We start from the raw sequence: 18,290 nt of genomic DNA, 5'->3' as shown, positions 1-18,290 counted from the left end.
CTCTTTCCTTAGAGGTTTTTAAGGTCAGGCTTGACAAAGCCCTGGCTGGGATGATTTAGTTGGGAATTGGTCCTACTTTGAGCAGGGGGTTGGACTAGATGACCTCCTGAGGTCCCTTCCAACCCTGCTATTCTGTGATTCTATGATAGCTGGAGTCGAAATAGCTTAGGTCGACTTACTGCGGTGGTTACACCGCGCTCGGTCGAAGGGAGAAACTCTCCTGTTGACTTACCTTATGCTGCTTGTTCCGGTGGAGTACCGGAGTCGACGGGAGAGCGATCAGCGATCCATTTAGCGGGTCTTCACTAGACCCTCTAAATTGACCCCTGGTGGATCGATCGCCGCAGCATCAATCCACGGTAAGTGGAGACAAGCCCTTAGATTTGTAACTTAGATGTTCTGTTATGAGGGTCACAAGGCTGTAATTAGGTTTCAGTTGCTGTTTTCACTTTCAGTCGCACTTTTCTGGGAGTCACTCATATTCTTGCACCCAAGTGTTGCAACTCATGGTACCTATGATCATCTGGACTCTGGTGCCTGTGCTATAGATGTGAAGGTAAGAAGAGAATGGCAGCTTTAACTCAGAAGCCTAATTTTCTTTGGTGTTGCGTGTTGGTTTTTGAGCATGCAACTGGTTTTGCTAACAAATTGAACTGGATTCTTTGTGTTTAGAAAGAGGCACGTGGCAGCTTTTGTGGCCATCATCAGGGGAATGTAGAAGAAAAGGAGGTGTTTGGGGCTGGCTGAAAATGTGGTCACAAGTGTCCCAAAGGACCAAATTCTGCTCTCAGCTGTCCCAGTGCATAGCCATTGAAATCAATGGGATTGCACTGGTGTAACCCAGAACAGAATTTGGACCTTAGTCCTGTTTTAGCTTCTTTTTATAAAATTTAGGGTAGAAAAGAAGTAATAAACTGATCTGCAGTTGATGGCAAAAATAAGTTGTTCTTTGGTCAGTGGCCTCTTCATGAAATAGTTGAAAGGCAAAGTGAGTTCATTTGTGTGTCCTGATTTGGGTGTGGCCTTGTTTTTGCCACAGCCTGGCCTTTCTGCTTCCTACATAAGAGCTCGCACTCTTTGGAGGAACCAGAGTGACAGCTGTCATCTAGCTCAGCAGTTCTCAACGAGGGGTTCGAGGCCCCCTAGGGGCCACGAGCAGGTTTCAGGGGGTTCCGCAAGCAGAGCCGGCGTTAGACTCACAGGAGCCCAGAGCAGAAAGCCGAAGTCCTGCTGCCCCGAGCCCCGCCATCCAGGGCTGAAGCCGAAACCTGAGCAACTTATCTTCGCAGGGCCCCCTGTGGCTTGAGGACGTGGACAATTGCCCTGCCTGCTACCCGCTAATGCCGGCCCTGGGTTTTATACAGGGGGGCTGGAACAATTTGTATAGTGGAGGTGAGAGCCATTGAACCAAATTGTAAACCCGGTATATGATGGAAACCACTTCAAGCCAGGGGGTGCGGCTGCACCCCTAGTTCCCGCACCTCTGCTTTTATATGCAGAAAAACAGCTGTTGTGGCACAGGTGGGCCAGGGAGTTTTTATAGCATGTTGAGGGGGGCCTCAGAAAGAAAAAGGTTGAGAACCCCTGATCTAGCGCAGTGATTCCCAACCTTTCCAGACTACTGTACCCCTTTCAGAAGTTTGATTTCTTGCGTACCCCAAGTTTCACCTCACTTAAAAACGACTTGTTTACAAAATCAGACATTCAAATACAAAAGTGTCACCCCCACATTATTACCAAAAAATGGGTGACTTTCTCATTTTTACCATATAATTATAAAATAAATCAATTGGAATATAACTATTGTACTTACATTTCAGTGTATAGTACACAGAGCAGTATAAACAGGTCATTGTATGAAATTTTAGTTTGTACTGACTTTAATGGTGCTTTTTATGTAGCCTGTTCTAAAACTAGGCAAATATCTAGATGAGTTGATGTACCCCCGGGAAGATCTCTGCATACCCCCAAGGGTACATGTACCCCTGGTAGAGAACCACTGATCTGGCCCTTTCTGACCCAGCTAGACTTCAGCTTTCGAGGGCCATAAATGTATGCACAGTCTCATGTCAGCTGTGGCAGAGGAAAGTCTCATTCCAAAATATTCTCCTTTGTTTTGAGTTGGAATTTGTGAAGGATGGGTCCTTGTTTAGACAGAGGTATCTAAGAAAAAAAGGGGGAAGCACAAGGGACCCCTCTTAAAGGACTGGTGTTTCTCTTTGGTCCGCTTGTTTGCTCACCGTTCATTTTTGTCAGTCCTTGAGCAAACAGAGTGAATACCTGGATTATGCACTCATCTGGGTTTGAATACACATATATTACATACCCTCCTCTCACTAATCAGCATGACACATTCCTTTGTTGGCAAATGGTTCCAAAACAAACACAATCAGTTCACTTAATTAGCAGGTCTGTGGGCCGTGCTTGGCAGTCTTCTGACATCCGGTTCAACAATACAGAACAACAGTTCGCTGTCTTAGCCGTGCTGGAGGGGAGGACTTACGAAGTTATAAGCTTTTTAAGGGTATTTCCTTTCTGTGGCTTCTCTTGGGAGGCCGCCATCCTGTGCAGAGTGTAATGAGGCCATAGTCCAGAAGCAGCAAAATACAATTTGGCCAATCATATTGGAAGCCTCTTTCCATTTATGTTTGATTTCCCTGTCCTGGTTCCCCTCCTCTATAGCTATCCTTTCTTTATTTAGGTAAGTGCTCATCAAGGACCTTTCTAAACGTCATAGACTCTGCTTCCTTTGGGAGTTCTTTAAATAATTAGAAATGTATTGACAGCCCAATCAGTCATTTTAAACTCCTGGGGCGAGATCCTCAGCTGGTATAAAATAATCATAGCACCACTGGCTTGACTGAAGCTATGACAATTTACGCCAGCTCACGATCTGCCTTCTCTTTTATTGCTTGGAGTTAAAATGTATTCCAGGCTTAAGTTTAGTGCAAAAAAACCCAACTCATCATCTCCTATTAGGTTGTTAATTTATTGACCAAAATGTCTCAAAGTAGGCTTTAACATCCCTGATTGTAAATGGGTTTTCAGAGTTGGCCTCTGTTTTGTCAGTACCTGGTCACTATACATTGATCTAATCGGCTATTGCTTACTCAGCTCTGGGGTAGAAAGTTTATTTCTCTTAATCCTGAAATAAAATAAAATAAATAAATCAGAAATGAAAACATAACATCCTTGTAGATGTAAAATTGTCTATAATAACTATGCTTATTTGTATTACGACTCAGAACAACCTTTTAAAACGTCAGGGCTGTAAAATCTCATGAATTACCTGGGAAAATTTCATTGATTCAGAAATTGAATTAAATGGTTAATTTGTGTCCGATTCTGCCAGCCTTACGTTGAGTTGCCCCTTACTCCATAAGTAGTCTTATTAGGACTTCACCCAAAGTCATTATTCACCGTGAGTAGGATTGTCCTTTGTAAGGGTTTTCTCTCTTTCTACTTAGCTAAAATGTTATGTCTGATGTTTAAGGTTAAGTTTAATGCTACCCAATGAGTAAGGTCCTGATCTTGCCAACACTTCTTTTATTGCTTGGAGGGTCAAAAGAAACTAGATCTGATGATTTTACTCCTGTGAGTCGTCTCCTTGCATTCAGTAGGTCAAGTCACTCACTTGTTAGATGACTTTGTATTTTGGTGAAATATGTTTTTGTATCTAGATTTTAGAACTGTTGAGAGTGGTTCTGTTATGTCAAGATTAAACTGTTCTAACTTTGCAAAGTCAATGTTCTCCCAATGTCAGGTAAGGTATAAAGTTTTAAGGTAAAAACATCAAAACTTAGGTTTAAAATAGCAGTGCTGTATCAACCACTGTAACCAGTGCAGAGCCACTCCTCAGGCCATGCACCCACATTAGGCCACATTCCTGCAAAGACTTATGCATGTTCCTAACTGTACACATTGTTTTACAGAAGTCAGTGGGACTATATTCACAGTCCAGAAAGTTAAATACACGTGTAATTCTTGGCAAGATCGTGGCTGTATTGTGTTCTGGCTGCACTGCCACTGGAGAAGAATGCATCTGAGCCTTGGTGGGAATGTCAAAGATCTGTGCTGAGCACAGATACTAAAATACATAGCATAGAGCACTTCCAGAAAATCCTTTGGCACTACGGAAGTGCACCCGTCATTGTATTACTTCCCATCCCATTTTCGTTGGCTTCAGTTATGTTTTATCCTGGATGACCTCTCCACAGTGTCAGCTCCACTGAGCTGTGCTAGCAGTTTAGGGCCAGATTTTCCAAACAGGTCAGCGTACCAACTGCTGATCTGTGGAAAATCTGGCCCTAAGTGGCACGTCGAGCGCTGCTGAGTGTTGAGCACTTTTTGTTTTTTTAAAGTGACCTTTATTTAGGTACCTAAATGGGAGTTGAGTCCTTTTGACAATCCGACCCCATGTGAATCAGTCCTATCTGCTCAAAATCTTCTGGACCAAGCTTTGGTTTTGGCATCTTTGCAGAGTTGACCAGTAACTCTGTAATTGGAATATGCAACGGGAAAAAAGGTTGGATAGTTACATGGGCCTACATAATACAGTGATTTTTCTAACAAGCATTGTATTTTGAAGATGCATTCATTTAAAAGGTTGATTTGAGAGTCTAGGTTCTGACTTTTACCTTTATTTTTTTACCTAGACCTCCTTTACTACCAAAGTTATCTTGGCTAGAAGTGTCCTGCATAAAACAGACACTGGGCCCAGTCCTGCAACCACTCAGGCATGTGGGTGCTTCACCCATCTAACTCAGTGGAACTACTCACATGAGCCGTGGTACTCTTGGCCATGTTTGCAGGGTCAGGTCCAGAGTTAGGTGTACAGGGACGTAGTAAGGGTAACAGGGACCTGGCTTCACCAAAATTTTGTTCCACACCATCATTTAAGCTCAGCGCCACCTCCTGGCTGCACCTCCCTCCTGCCTGAACGTGATGCCCATCTCCCTTCCTACTCCCATCTGCTTCTTGATCTGCATCCCTGATCACTCTTCTTTCCGAGACCAAATACCACTTACCTTTCTACCTCCCGTCGCAGATCTTCCCACACGCGCCTTCCCCTAGTGCAGAGCCACTCCTCAGGCCATGCACCCAAACCATCTCTCCCCGCTTCCCGAAAATACCCCTCCCCCCCGACCAAATAATAATAATAACCCCTAGCTCGGACATAGCGCCTTTCAGCCATAGAGCTTTAAGAGCTTCACAAAGGAGGTCTTTACCGTACTCCCCAGTTTGCAGCTGGGGAAACTACCATCCTAGCAGCTCCGCTCTCTTTAAATCTTCCCTATCTCCGTGCTGGCAGTACCGCCAGCCCCAAGGGCTCAAACATCATCAGGTTGCCCTTAACAATTATGAGATTATATTTTATGCATCATAAAGGTTGTGTGCTTTTTCTTTGTCTTCTGGTTTTTGACTGCAGTGGCTCTACGCCTGCTGACACCAGCCGAGGGACTGGCTCGACGTTTTTAATTTTTGTCAATCCATTTTCAAGGCCGCTTTCCGGATTTCCTGAGCAGAGCACTAGGGTCCGACCCCCAAATTTGTCCCGTTACTCTCATCCTCAGCTTTAGACCTGCAGAATCCAGCTACGGCTGACACGTACCCCTTAATGCGCCCCGTTGAGTGCAAATCTGGACATATAAATAGAGGAGTGGGACACAAAACACCCTGGAAACCCAACCGCATTAAATGTAGACGTAACTAAGGGGAAGTTAAAGACAGGCTTGCTGCCTTAACCAAGAGCAGCAGAAGAAATAGCCCTCAGAGCTGCAGAATTTCGTTACATTACCGACTTTGCTTGAGCCTGTTGTTGTATATTAATAAATACCATTAATTCAGCAGATCAACACAGCTGTCTATCAGAAACATCAGTGTGTTAAAGCAAAGTGCTTTCCCTGCTGCTGAGCCCACTTCCATAGGAAACTCTGATGTGAATGTTGTTTTGTAGCTGACTCTGCCCAGGCACACAGCAGGCATGATTCTCTGCAGCTTTGTACTCTGCGTGGTAGTTTTCACCTGTGCAGCGTGGCAGTACAGCATTGCCAGCTGGGAACACCAGGGCGTTGCAATCAGGCCCAGTGGCTTAAATCGCTTGCTGTGGTGTAAATCAGGAGTAATTCTAGTGAAGTCTTATGGATTGTTCCTGGTTCAAGCAAGATCAGAATCAGACCCAGTGTTTGTCGTCTTATTTGGCTCCAATGCTAATTTTAAACTATAATATATTGTGTGCTGCATACATTTGAGCCTGATGCAGCACCACTTGTACAGGTGAGAAAATCATACTCGCGTGGATCCCAGTTCTGCCATTCTAATGTTGAGTAGGACCTTGCCATACCAGTGCTCTTATAGAAATCAAAGGGAGCACTCGTGTGTTATATCCACTCTTTTTCTTTCGTCTTATAATTAGATTGTACACTCTTTGGGGTAGAGACTGTCTGTGTTCTGTGTTTGCACGGCACCTCGCACAATTGGGTTAGATTCCCTAGGTGCTACCACAACAGCTTATACCCATGTAGGAGGTGCAGAATCAGGCTCTGTTTAATTTGGTTTATTCACATGTTCCATGGGTTTTGGAACTGGCCAGCATGCATCTGTGCTTCTAGTTTGCTGTCAGAGTAAACTGTTCAGTGAATACAGGTTACTGGACACACATTGCTAGACACACATTGCTAGCTCTTTCCTTCAGTTTCTGCAACTATCAAACTGGGATAATAATTGCCTACCTCACATGGGACGGTCTGAGGATTAAGTAGTTGTTTGTACTGTTCTTTAGCCTCAGAGTGCCTTCAACCCAGAATATTATCTATAAGCAGGAAGCATTAACATACTAAGAGCAGCCCTCATTGGATGATTGTGTGTATACTAACGAGGGCCATAATTATAATTTGTTGCACTGCAATCTGTATTTAGTGCGGGAAATTCCAGAATATGATATCTGGGCATCGGCTTAATAACCTAGAATGGGTGCATAGGTCCAGATGTGATGTTCTGTTCCTTACATGTTGTATTCTACATAGCAGATACATATTTTTTAAAGCAGGCCTGAAGTACTGTATTTGGACATGAAGTTTTCAAACAATGCATAAAAAATGTTCTCCTGTCCATGCCAAGCTGCCTGGTTAAGAGTGTTGCAAAAAGCGAAGGGAGGAGGGCACTATTCTGCCAAGCGCCTCATGCAAGGGAAAACCTTTGCCTATATTAGTGCCAAGTCTCTTCCATTCATTTACTGTATTAGAGCCTGTTTTCCTCTCCAGCGTGCGTCTCGGACTGGTTCCTAGGCAACGGTAACAATGTTGCTGCACATGTGCATCAGGCATTAATTGCCTTTGGGGGCTTTTTGTTTCGAAAGTGAATGCAAACGAGTACGTTTCCTTTTCTTTCCGTTCTGTTAACCTCTCTGAGAGTTTTGTGGGGTGCCCATGAGTTACCCGCAACTGAGCGATTCAGACAGCTTGCCCACACATACACGCACACACCCAGAACAAGATCACAAACGGATTGTCTTCTCTAGCCAAGGGTCGTTTAAGCTGCTGTGTTTAGCTATGTGGGTTTTTCCATAGCTGGGCTATAGCTGTATAGCTGAGTATGCGAGATGCAAAATACACATAGAGCACTGTTTAGAAAATACAATGAATTGTCCACGTTCTCTTGCTTTCACTCCCTGTCTCTGTGTGAATTTCACCGACAGAGTTCTGGACAAGAGAGGACCCAATCCTGCAATCCCTAACTCACGCATGGAGTCCCATTGATTTCAAGGGATTACTCATCTGCGTAAGGGATTTCAAAATCTGGCACAGAGTAGATTGTTCTTTGTATGACAAAATAAAAACCAGCGGATAGAATTACATCAGAGAAAGGATGGTCTTGTCGCTCGGCACTGGAGTGATGATACTCAGGAGGTCTGAGTTTATTTCCCATCTCTGCCACATCCTATGTCACCTTGAGCAACTCTCTTCATCTCCCTGTGGCATCTGTAAAATGGGGATAATAATACTTCCTTTCACCCACCCTTTGTCTTGCTTGTCTACTTAAATTATAAGCTCTTTGGGGCAAGGACTGTCTCTGATTGTATGTTTGCACAGCACCTAGCACAGGGGTTCTCAAACTCTTTTGTGCTGGGCCCCCCTTTGAAAATATTTCAGGCTGTGATGATTTCCCCCTCCCCCCTCCAAAAAAAGTGATAGCAAATTACTCTACATACTCAAAGGAGCACTAAATGAAGTATGTAATCATTATTCCTGAAGTCAAAGGCAGTGAAGCCTTTCAAAAAGTGTAAAGTAGGGTGACCGTATTTCAAGTTTCCAAATAAAGGACACTGCTGGAGGGCGGAGTACGGTAATACCAGACCATGCCACCCTTACTTCTGCGCTGCTGCTGGCGACGGCGCTGCCTTCAGTGCTGGGTGCCCGGCCAGCAGCTGTCATTCTCCAGTCGCCCAACTCTGAAGGCAGCGCTTCCACCAGCAGCAGTGCAGAAGTAAGGGTGGCAATACCATACCATCTTGTGCCCCACCCCCACCCCCACAATTGTCTTGAGACTCCTTTTGGGTTCAGGACCCTTAGTTTGAGAAACGCTGATCTAGATACTTCTGCAATCCAAAGAATAAATAGTAATAAAAACTAATGCCTGTGCAGGTTCTATGATTATTTTAATCAGAGCTCTACTGAACAAATACATGTGATATCGGTGAAAGAAAGTTGAAAACAATTTCTTATGATTACATTTTCATGTTCTTTATGCTGAATGAGCATGGATCCCATGGAAAAAATATGTGATCATGTGGTTAAAGACTGCATCATAATGTGTACGCAAAAGGGGGCTGAATTAAGGGTGCACAGGCAACCTTACTTCTGGTATTTCCTAACTTTTGAGTCTTGGCTTTGCAATCTTATTGTTCTTTTAATGTGGCATTGGGGGCAATATGTAATAATAAACAATAATAGTATCAATATAGTGCATAACAATTGTCTGGTTTTGGTTTGGGGATTTTGCTCCTTCTCTGTTATACTTTGTAATGGAACAGAGATTATGTAGAGAACAGGCTAATTCTCTGTGGTACTATACACCAATGCAAACCAGCAACCCAGAAGAAAATATGCCTAAATCATAAAATACCCTGAAGTTTCAACAGACACTGAATTGGCCATAAAAGAGCATGAAAGGAGATAAAGTACCAGAAGGAGATAAAGCTATTTTAGATGTCCTCTTAAAAGGTTGAGAGTCAGTATGAAAACAACATGCTACATTCACAAGCTCTTCAAAAGATATTTGAAGAATAGGAAGGTATCATTATTAATGTGGAACACTGCGACATCATTCATAACAAAGGAAACATGAAAGGCCTGAATAACTACAGACTCATCAGCTTATTGCCAATAGTATACAGAACTCTCACAAAAGATGCAGGGACTTACGGCCTTCAACCATGAAAGAAGTCAGGATTCAGAAATAGTATCTCAAATATGGATCAGCTATGACAATGAGTAAGGTTAAGGAACAGACAACCAAGTGCGGCAAACTGTTGCAGATGGTCTTTTGTGGATTGCAAAACATACTTTGTCTCTATGGAAATAGGAGCACTTTAGGAGCACTGGAAGACAAAAACAGTAGAACAGGCATATGTGAGAATCTTGAAATATGCTTCTGGAAACAGCAGTAACGTTCAGATTTGAAAAGTTGAGAGGCTATGGGCATGTCTACATTTGAGTTGGGAGGTGTGATTCCCAGCTTATGTAGACGTACCTGCACTAGATCTGCTCAAGCTCTGTGCCTAAAAATAGCAGTGTGTCCACAGCGGCATGGGCTAGCCACCCGTGTACGTAGCCAGGGGGTCAAGTGGGGGTGTACTCAGGTGGGGTCACTGGGAGTTAGGTGCTTAACTGCCATTTGTGCCTTTGAAAATCTCCCCCAAAGACACCATAGGCCAAATTTTCAGAAGTGCTCAGTCCCATCTGGGCACCTGAGCAAGTGAAGAGATTTTCAAAAGAGCTTCCTTGACATGTTGGGAGTTGAACATGCATGAAAATCTGACCCCAGTTGTGGGTATGGAGGAAGTCTAGCTTTATGTCACTTCCAGCCTGGCAAAGACTTTTGGAAACCTGGATTGGGAAGAGTAGGATCGCCAAGGAAATTGGAGAGTAATTGAACAGTCTTAGATTGATGGACGGCATTCTCTTTTTGAATAAGAACCTTGCAAGAGGGCTTACCAAGCTATTTTTGATGTTCATTGTGTAGATTCTGCTGATTCAAATTGTAGGCATGGTCAGCAAAATGAGGCGATTTTGACTAATCCATGCTGTGCACTCCGATGCCCACCACCAAATGATGGTGATTGCATTTACCGACAGCCATAGCATGGAGTCGAAACTCAGGCACCCATCTGTCACAAGGTGAAGACAGATCAAAACACGACCACTGCTGGTACTAACTTGACTGACAGAATGGCATCAGTGCCAATACATAAAGATCACGTGACAGTGTCCAGGTGAAAATGATACCTGTTAAAAAAAACATCTGTGCATATTATGATGTTGAGATAAGGTAAAATGTTACAGCACGTCACAACCAATGAAAATTCAGTAACAAAAAACGATGCTAAAATTACTTATGACTGTAAACTCCACCAATGTTACAAACATCGCATTAGGAACCAAAGGAGACATGTTACCTTTAATTGAATTATTTTATGTCTCTGGCCATTGCAGCAAATACTATCAGAACATTTCGCACCAAATAATGTTACGTAATGGTGGGAGAATATGTAGTCCCCCTCCACGAACTTCTGTGTAAGGAAGGATAGAAGTTTTGTGTACCCCTTGTAGTAGTGTAGTGCCATCATTGGTAAGTAATAGCCAAGCATTTAAAGCATTGGCCAGCATCTTTGCAAGTCCCTGATACAGGCCCAGATTCTTGCAATCAGACTTGTGCGGGTGGACCTAACACCTGCATGGAGCTGCCTTGAGGTCGGTGGGCTCTGTCCACCTGTGTGGATCCGATTTCAAGATCCAGGCATCTGTGCACTATAATGCTTGGACATAGTGAGACTGAGCTAACAGCCCTGTAATGACTTCCTTGCATTTTGTCGGGTCACATGATCACCTTAGCAGTTCTTTCAGGACTAAGTTATGGGAATTTTGTTCCAGGGAACGTCTTTTCATCTAAAGATGCAAAGGGCAGCGCATTATTCCTGAAACCCTTTTAATATTTGCCCAGCAAGAACTTAGAAAAATCAGGGCAGGCCTGATGTATTGGTATTTACTACCCCGAGGGAGACCTGAATTTGATTTCTGGTGCTGTTCTCTTGCCCCACTGGGAAATACTGCAGAAGCAGGCAGTGCATGCCACTCCCGGGGAAGAGGGAGTGTTTTGTGTTCCTCGGCAGTCAGCATCCATCTCAGTGGGTTGCATAAAGAGCAGTATAGTTTGCGAAGTCGCATGCACTCTTCTGTGAGAAGGAGGGGTAGCCGTGATGCGGTTCTCCAAGGCTGTATGAAGGGACTGCTCAAGGCTCCAACATGAAGATCCCTTAGGATGGAGAAGGGCAGGGATAGAGCTATAAACGTTGAGCCCAAATCCCCCAGGAATATAAAATAACTGGCTGACCACAAGCAGAAAAATTGACCCCCAGTGAGAGAGGCTTTCTCACACACACTCACTGAGCCGCTGACTCTGATGCATGTACCCAGAATTGCTTGCATAGAAGTCTGATTTTGTTCTTCTATTCTGTCTTCTTCAAAGCAAAACGTCTCTCTTGTCGTTTACTTTTTGTGGATCCCAACAATGCCTGTTGTATTTGTCCAAGGCACTACAAAAGGATCTGAGGAGAGGAGCACAAATATCTATATATATAATTGAGGGTGGTTTGAAAAAGGGATGTTGTTTCAGATGCGAATGAGAAACGCCCTCTCTTCTAACACAGGTGCTGCCCGTTGCCCTTACAAAATACAGCTGCAACGGATCCAGATTCTGGCCATATCTGTATGCTGGCGAGATGGGGGGTGGGCTGGGGTGGGGAGGGCGGACGGGGAGAGGGAAATTTTGTTGCATTAATCCAAATTTTAGGCAGTGCTGTAGCCAGGATGTGAGCTGTACGCGTGGGACTGTATTTGAAAGTTTAATTGGTGGGATATTACAGTCGGTAGCTTCTGATATGTGTAAGTTAGGTTTGATTTTTAGAGTTCAGTTCAAGTTCACGGCTCACTCCTGGTTCACTGTTGAGCTGCTGTCCCCGTCCGTTACTAGACGGCGTTCAAGTTGTGGGGCACTCGCTTATGCAGGTGGCTGAGCCATTGCACTGCCTGCTGTATTTTCCTGAATTTTAACATTATTTGAAGGCTCCCGCAGCATGGGAATCATGTATATTTGTAGTATTACAGTTAGAAAGAGACAATAAATATGGCTGCAAAGGTTCCTTCAGCTGGACAGCGCCTCAATCATCGATTGCCTTTAACAGTAAACAATACAACATAGAAACTAGTACAGAATCGGCTGTGGACTCAATGCACGGTGTGTAAAGCAGGGCTGATGTTTCAGAGCATTGCAAATCTCTCGGGATACAGGCTGCCATGTTTAGTAGTGTGCTCTGGGCCAAATGTAATCAGGAGCATCTGCAAACCCCAAATTACATTAACCAATTATGGGAAATAACCCCCAAGCACTTATCCATGATTCCTGGTCTTAGGTCTCTGCCTCATGGACCTAGGGTACGTCTATACTTACTTCCTGGTCCGGATGTAAGCGATCGATCTTCTGGGATCGATTTATCGTGTCTTGTCTAGACGCGATAAATCGATCCCGGATCGATCCCGGAAGTGCTCGCCGTCGACACCGGCACTCCAGCTCAGCGAGAGGAATACGTGGCATCGACGAGGGAGCCTGCCTGCAGCGTCTGGTCCTGCGATAAGTTCAAACTAAGGTACTTCGAATTCAGCTACGTTATTAACGTAGCTGAATTTGCGTACCTTAGTTCGAAGTGGGGGGTTAGTGTGGACCAGGCCTTAGAGAAGGTAGAAAGATGTTCTAATTGTTAAACACGAATGTGTATCTATTGACAAATCCATGTCCGTATGTTGTCCAAATTTCTGTATGCCAGGAGATGGTCTCACAAAAACATTGTCAAGAGGAATCGCTAGGCTGGAAGTTTTAAGCCCAGCAGCCATTCATGTTTTTGATGTATGCTGGTAAATTAGATTTCAGTATGAAAGAAGAAGCAATGTGACTGAAATATTCACACAAGGGATTTGCTTTTCTGTCATGGTTGGAAGATCTTTCCAAGTGAGCTGAAACATGGTCAGTCAGTTGATATTGGTAACTATTGGTGGGTTACTTTCATTTGTATCTATGGCTTGGTACTCTGGGATGCTGAAAATCATCTTTTGTATTCTAAGGTACAGTGGGCCTAATTCTGATCTCTCAGCTGTTTTGCCTTAGGGAACTCGCTCGCTTTCGGTGGAGTAACTCTTTTACATCACTGCAGAGCGAACTCAGCATCAGCCCCAATTGGTGTCCCAAGAGTTTCTGCGGCAATGCTAAAATAGGCATATGCTTTGGAGGCAAACAGAAGCATCCTCTAGCCCGGCTCCTGCATGAAGCCGGTGTAACAGTGGGCAGCCATGTTTGCCTGCACTAAATAGAGTTCTTTTGAGTACAATGTTATTGTGGTCAGCCTGCTGTTGGGGCAGAAAGCACATGGGCATTTGTGAGAGAAGCTGAGAAATGGGCTTTCAAGGTTGGCATCGTTGGGAGAGCAAACAGAGCCATTTGTGAAGGCCTTTGGGGTTCTTAGGGATCAAAGAGAAGACCAATAGTCCTGGATCTGGATTGTGTCACTGCTGCTCACACTCCCAAATAAGTGCAGTAAGCTCTTCGGGCCAGGGACCATCTTTCTAGTGTGTGGTTATGCCGTACCTAGCACAGTGGGGCCCTGTTCTGGGGTGGCCGCAGTCCAAATAATGAATCAGAATAACGGGAAATTTCTTTCCACTCTGTTTTTGGGGGAACTGAGAGCTGTTAGTTAATTTCACAAATGATCCTCATCCGAGCATCTTGCTGAGTTACAAAGCGTTTGACAAATGAATTTGTTTAAATTTTGAAATCTGTAATCCTTTTTTTTCTCTCTCTCTCTCTCCCTCCGTTAATGACCTTTGGATGGCAAGAGCAGGTGCGGTCGGCTCCTCTGTAATCCGTCAGGCATCCATTTCAACAGCAGTGCCTGATAAGTTTTGTCACTTCCCCGAGTGCTGGGGAGAATTATCAAGAGGGGGAAGGGAGTGGCACTGAATGAACACAAAATTACACTCATCATCAATCATTAGCCTCTAGCAACTTCTAGAGAATTGTAAATCACTGACTAACCAGGGAGAATTAGCTTGATAAAATCACCATTAGTGTCAGTTTGGAATGATTTAAAGTTTTAAAGGGCATGGCTGTTTTCTCTCTCTCTCTCTCTCTCATTCATTTGTATCTGTGCAGATGTGTAATATACATGTGTGTATGTGTGTGCATGCGTGTGTACATGACCCTATCCAGCAAAAGCACATGCTTTACTTCGAAGCATGTGAGAACTCCCATTGAAGTCTATGGTACATCAAGCTTAAGTGCTTTGTTGGATATGGATTGTAATTCTCTCTCTCTCAGAGAGTGAGGGGGTGGAGCTTGGGGCCAGGTAACATCATCCTTAGCGGGAGGGTGGGGCACATCATAGCTCCATTGACATCAGTGAAACTATGACAATTTACACCAGATGAGGATGTGCCCCTATAAGTCTCCCCTGGTCCTGCTCCCAGCCCTGTGGCAGGTGAAAGTTGGACAAAGCTTTATACCCATGGTTTAAAGTGCAGTCAGGAGCTGAGAGGCACATGAGGAAATGGCTATTTGTGCCTGGACTTCCCCCAGTGGTGCCAACCCCGTTATTCAGAAATCATGAGCTGGCTCTAAAAAACCATCTGATTGGCTTGTTTTTAAATAGATTTATGGTTTTTCTTATTTGCCTCCTGGTTTCTCAGCCATTAGGGTGCCACTCGCTTCCCATTTTCAACCTTTTCTCCACAATCTTGGGGGCTAGAAACTTACTCCTTTTCAAATGAAACCTGAGACTTCCACGCAATCACCTGACTCCAGCAGCTAGGGATTAAAGAAAAGACCAAACATCACAAGATTGGTGATGAAATCATGAAAATTGACCACAGCTCTAAATTTAAAAAATGAATTGCCTTAAGGACTCATATTGTACTCTTGTCTTCATTATTTGATACACCCACTTCATCTAAGATTATATATCTCTATCCCTTTTCTCATCTGGCTACAAAGCTGCAGCTACCAAGCCCATGACGTGTTCGTCCCTGCAGCTGGCTATTTGCACTGAAAAGATGAGAATTTAAAATGGCTTAGCTCTCCATAATTATTGTAACGTTGCACAGCTCTTATATTAACATGCTCCACAGCAGTGCCTAATTCAGAATTAGTGCGTTGATGTCATTCTCTCTGAATGGTTAAATAACAAACCACTCATTTTGCTGGGTCATTGGATTCTTCTAAATTATCATATCACATTTAAAAAAAGAAAAACACTGTTGTAATGGAGGGTGAGACCAGAAGGGACCATTACAATCCTGCAGTCTGAGCTGCTGCATAACGCAGGCCAAAGAATAATACCAGTAACTTTCTGTGTTCCCTTTGTACTTGGTTGAATATCTTAGTTTTCTTCTGTGGTAGAAGTGGACAGCAGTTTTATTCTTCGCAGAACAGCTGGCCACTGCAGTGGAATTCCAGTGAGAAAATGTCATAATTCCATTGTCCCGAGCTCTGAAATATGCATTAACAGAAGTGGAGACAATCGCTTCGAGTGTGCAAACTAAACCAGAAAACTTGCCTTTTATAAACGAGCAATGAGAGAACACAATCTCTCTATAACAGATAAATATACCTATTCCCTAATGAGCCTTGACGTTGACACTTAAAAAGATGGACACTCATCACGGTAATAATTAACATTAACAGAGCAGAAATCCTAGGGCAGGTATACATGGGCACATTGATTTCAATAGAGCTGCGTCCGTTTTTTACAGCAGCTGAGAATCTTGCCCCCGTGTGTACCGGGTAGTATAGCTTTTTGCTTCCTAATATTATTATTATTTATTTATTTGTATTATCATAGCTCTAGTCACGGATCAGGACCCTCTTTTGCTGGACAAACACAGAACAGAGACAGGCCCTGCCCCAAAGAGCTTGCAAGCTAAGCATAAGACAAGAGACAACAGGTGGATACAGACAGACGGGGGAGCACAAGGAAACAATGAGACCGTATTGGTCAGCATGACAGGCTGTGCTCTCAGCACACCACCGCCTAACTATTGTCAAGTTTTGCGTAGGCACCACGGCAAAGGAGAGCCGTGAGCAGGGAATTGAAGGAGAAGCAGATGTTTACGGGAAGCTCCTCCCAAGCGTGCAGGGCAGCATGGGAGAAAGCACGAAGGTGCTTGTTGGACAATGTAACAAGTGGACGATGGAAGCTGGTGTAAAGGGCCGATCGGAAGCAGGAGTTGACCTTTCCCTACTGAATGAGAGAGAGGTCAGGAAGGGCCTTCAAAATGTAGACAAGTAGCTTATGTTTGATATGATGAAAAGGGAGCCAGTGAAAGAATGTAAAGAGAGGGGTGATGTGGTCAAAGCAATGGGCTAGGGAAATGACCATGAATGGCTCTGAGTGGGAAAAGATTGCATTTGTCAAGGCCAGAGAAGAGGAGGTTGCTGTGTTCGAGACATGAGATGATGAGAGCGTGGACAAGAGTTTGAGATATGTGGATGGATAGGAAAGGTCGAGTCTTAGGGATGCGAATCAGAAAGAACCTGCAAGATTTAGATGTGAGGAAAGGCCTAAGCTACCAGAAATTTCCCAGCAAGCGTTTGCTGGCCACATCTTCTGTTATAATCAGTTGCATGCTATTGGTCACTATGTCTCTTTCATTAACAGAACTAATTGGTGTTTGCAGGTGCGAAAGCTGTGGCGCTGTCTTCCACTCGGAGTGCAAAGTGAAGTCTGTCCCGTGCCCCAGGTGTGTGCGCAAAGAGCTGCAGAAGAAGCAGAAGTCCTTCTGGAGGAGACTGAATATGGACGAGAGCCTGGAAGAGTCTTGCACCATGTTCGAGCTGTCCTATCAGAATACATGACTCCCCTTAGGCACTGGCTGACAGGAAGAGATCCTCTTCTACAGTCACCAATTCAAGCCGCTTCTCAGCTAGTCAGGCGGCAACCTGATTGCAAAGACTTTGCCTGACCCTCATCCTGATTATCGCTGAGCACTGGCCAAAAGGGCCATGAAACCTGGACGGCTTTAGAATGTAAACAGCCAAATTGCATTTTGCGGTAAAGTTGAACCACTAGATCTCATGCAAACTGTGGCTTGCTTGAAATATTTCCGGTCAAGCCCATTAAGCGCTCAACTTTTTGTTTTCCACCTCAGGAGAAGATTTTCCTCAAGGCAGAAAAGATTTCCTGCCACGACCACATCGCTGTTATTTTTGTTGTTCTTCGGTCAGAAACAGTGAATCATCCGCTTATTTAAGTCTATTATTTTTATTAGTCTTGGCTGAGGCTCTGGTGAAATGTTTTTCAGGAGCCGAGAAAGTAGCAATGGTGCCATGCCCACCTGCTTCATCTGACGCAGATGCATGAATCGTTTTTCTAGTGGCTTTGGGCTTTTTTTTTCCCTCCACCCAAAGAAAAAAAGAGCTTTTCATGTCAGATTTTATTCAGGATATTTTCAAACGTAAGATCCAGGAGAATTCCTTTAGGTGTGTGTCTATATTTATAGCCATCCCAGCTGAATACTATGTGATCAACAGAGGACTAATTGCTATTTTTGGCTGGGGTGGCAATGCCATTCTTGCCCTGTTATTGGAGCATCATACCTTCTGCCTGCCGCTGCTGTCTACGCGAGCCTCTGTTAATGGGATGTTAGTTCAAATCCCTGTTACGTTCACATTCATAGCCATTTTAAACCACCAGATCGCTTTGTTTTTTAGATCACCTTATATTAATGAGCAATGCTTTATCCGTAGGAGTGATAAACATGCTTCCCTCACCTGAATCTGCTAGAGCTACAGGAAAAGATCTCTTCTGCCTTTAATATATATGTGTGTGTGTGTGTGTGTGTGTGTGTGTGTGTATAATGTATGTGTGCAAAATTTCCCTAATCGTGAAACATATTTCATCTTTTTTCTGCATCCTTCTTGTACGTTTTGTGTGCTGCACTGGCCTCTGGCAGCATTATGCAGGTCCAGAG

General features: G+C 44.0%; 1 protein-coding gene across 1 annotated transcript in view; it reads left to right on the top strand.

Annotated features, from left to right (window-relative positions):
* Positions 1-17,602, top strand: part of PLEKHM3 (pleckstrin homology domain containing M3) — a 101,523-nt gene extending 83,921 nt beyond the window's left edge. Inside the window, exon 7 of the mRNA XM_024200966.1 lies at positions 16,998-17,602. Coding sequence (XP_024056734.1) covers positions 16,998-17,175 — 178 coding nt within the window. The 3' untranslated portion in view covers positions 17,176-17,602. The remainder of the gene's footprint in view (positions 1-16,997) is intronic.
* The last annotated feature ends 688 nt before the right edge of the window (positions 17,603-18,290 follow it).

The sequence above is a fragment of the Terrapene carolina genome, unplaced genomic scaffold, assembly GCF_002925995.2.
Source record: "Terrapene carolina triunguis isolate 2854851 unplaced genomic scaffold, T_m_triunguis-2.0 Scaffold62, whole genome shotgun sequence".
Classification (NCBI taxonomy): domain Eukaryota; kingdom Metazoa; phylum Chordata; order Testudines; family Emydidae; genus Terrapene; species Terrapene triunguis.
The sequence above is the reverse complement of the archived record's forward strand: the minus strand, read 5'-3'. Positions and strand labels throughout refer to the sequence as shown.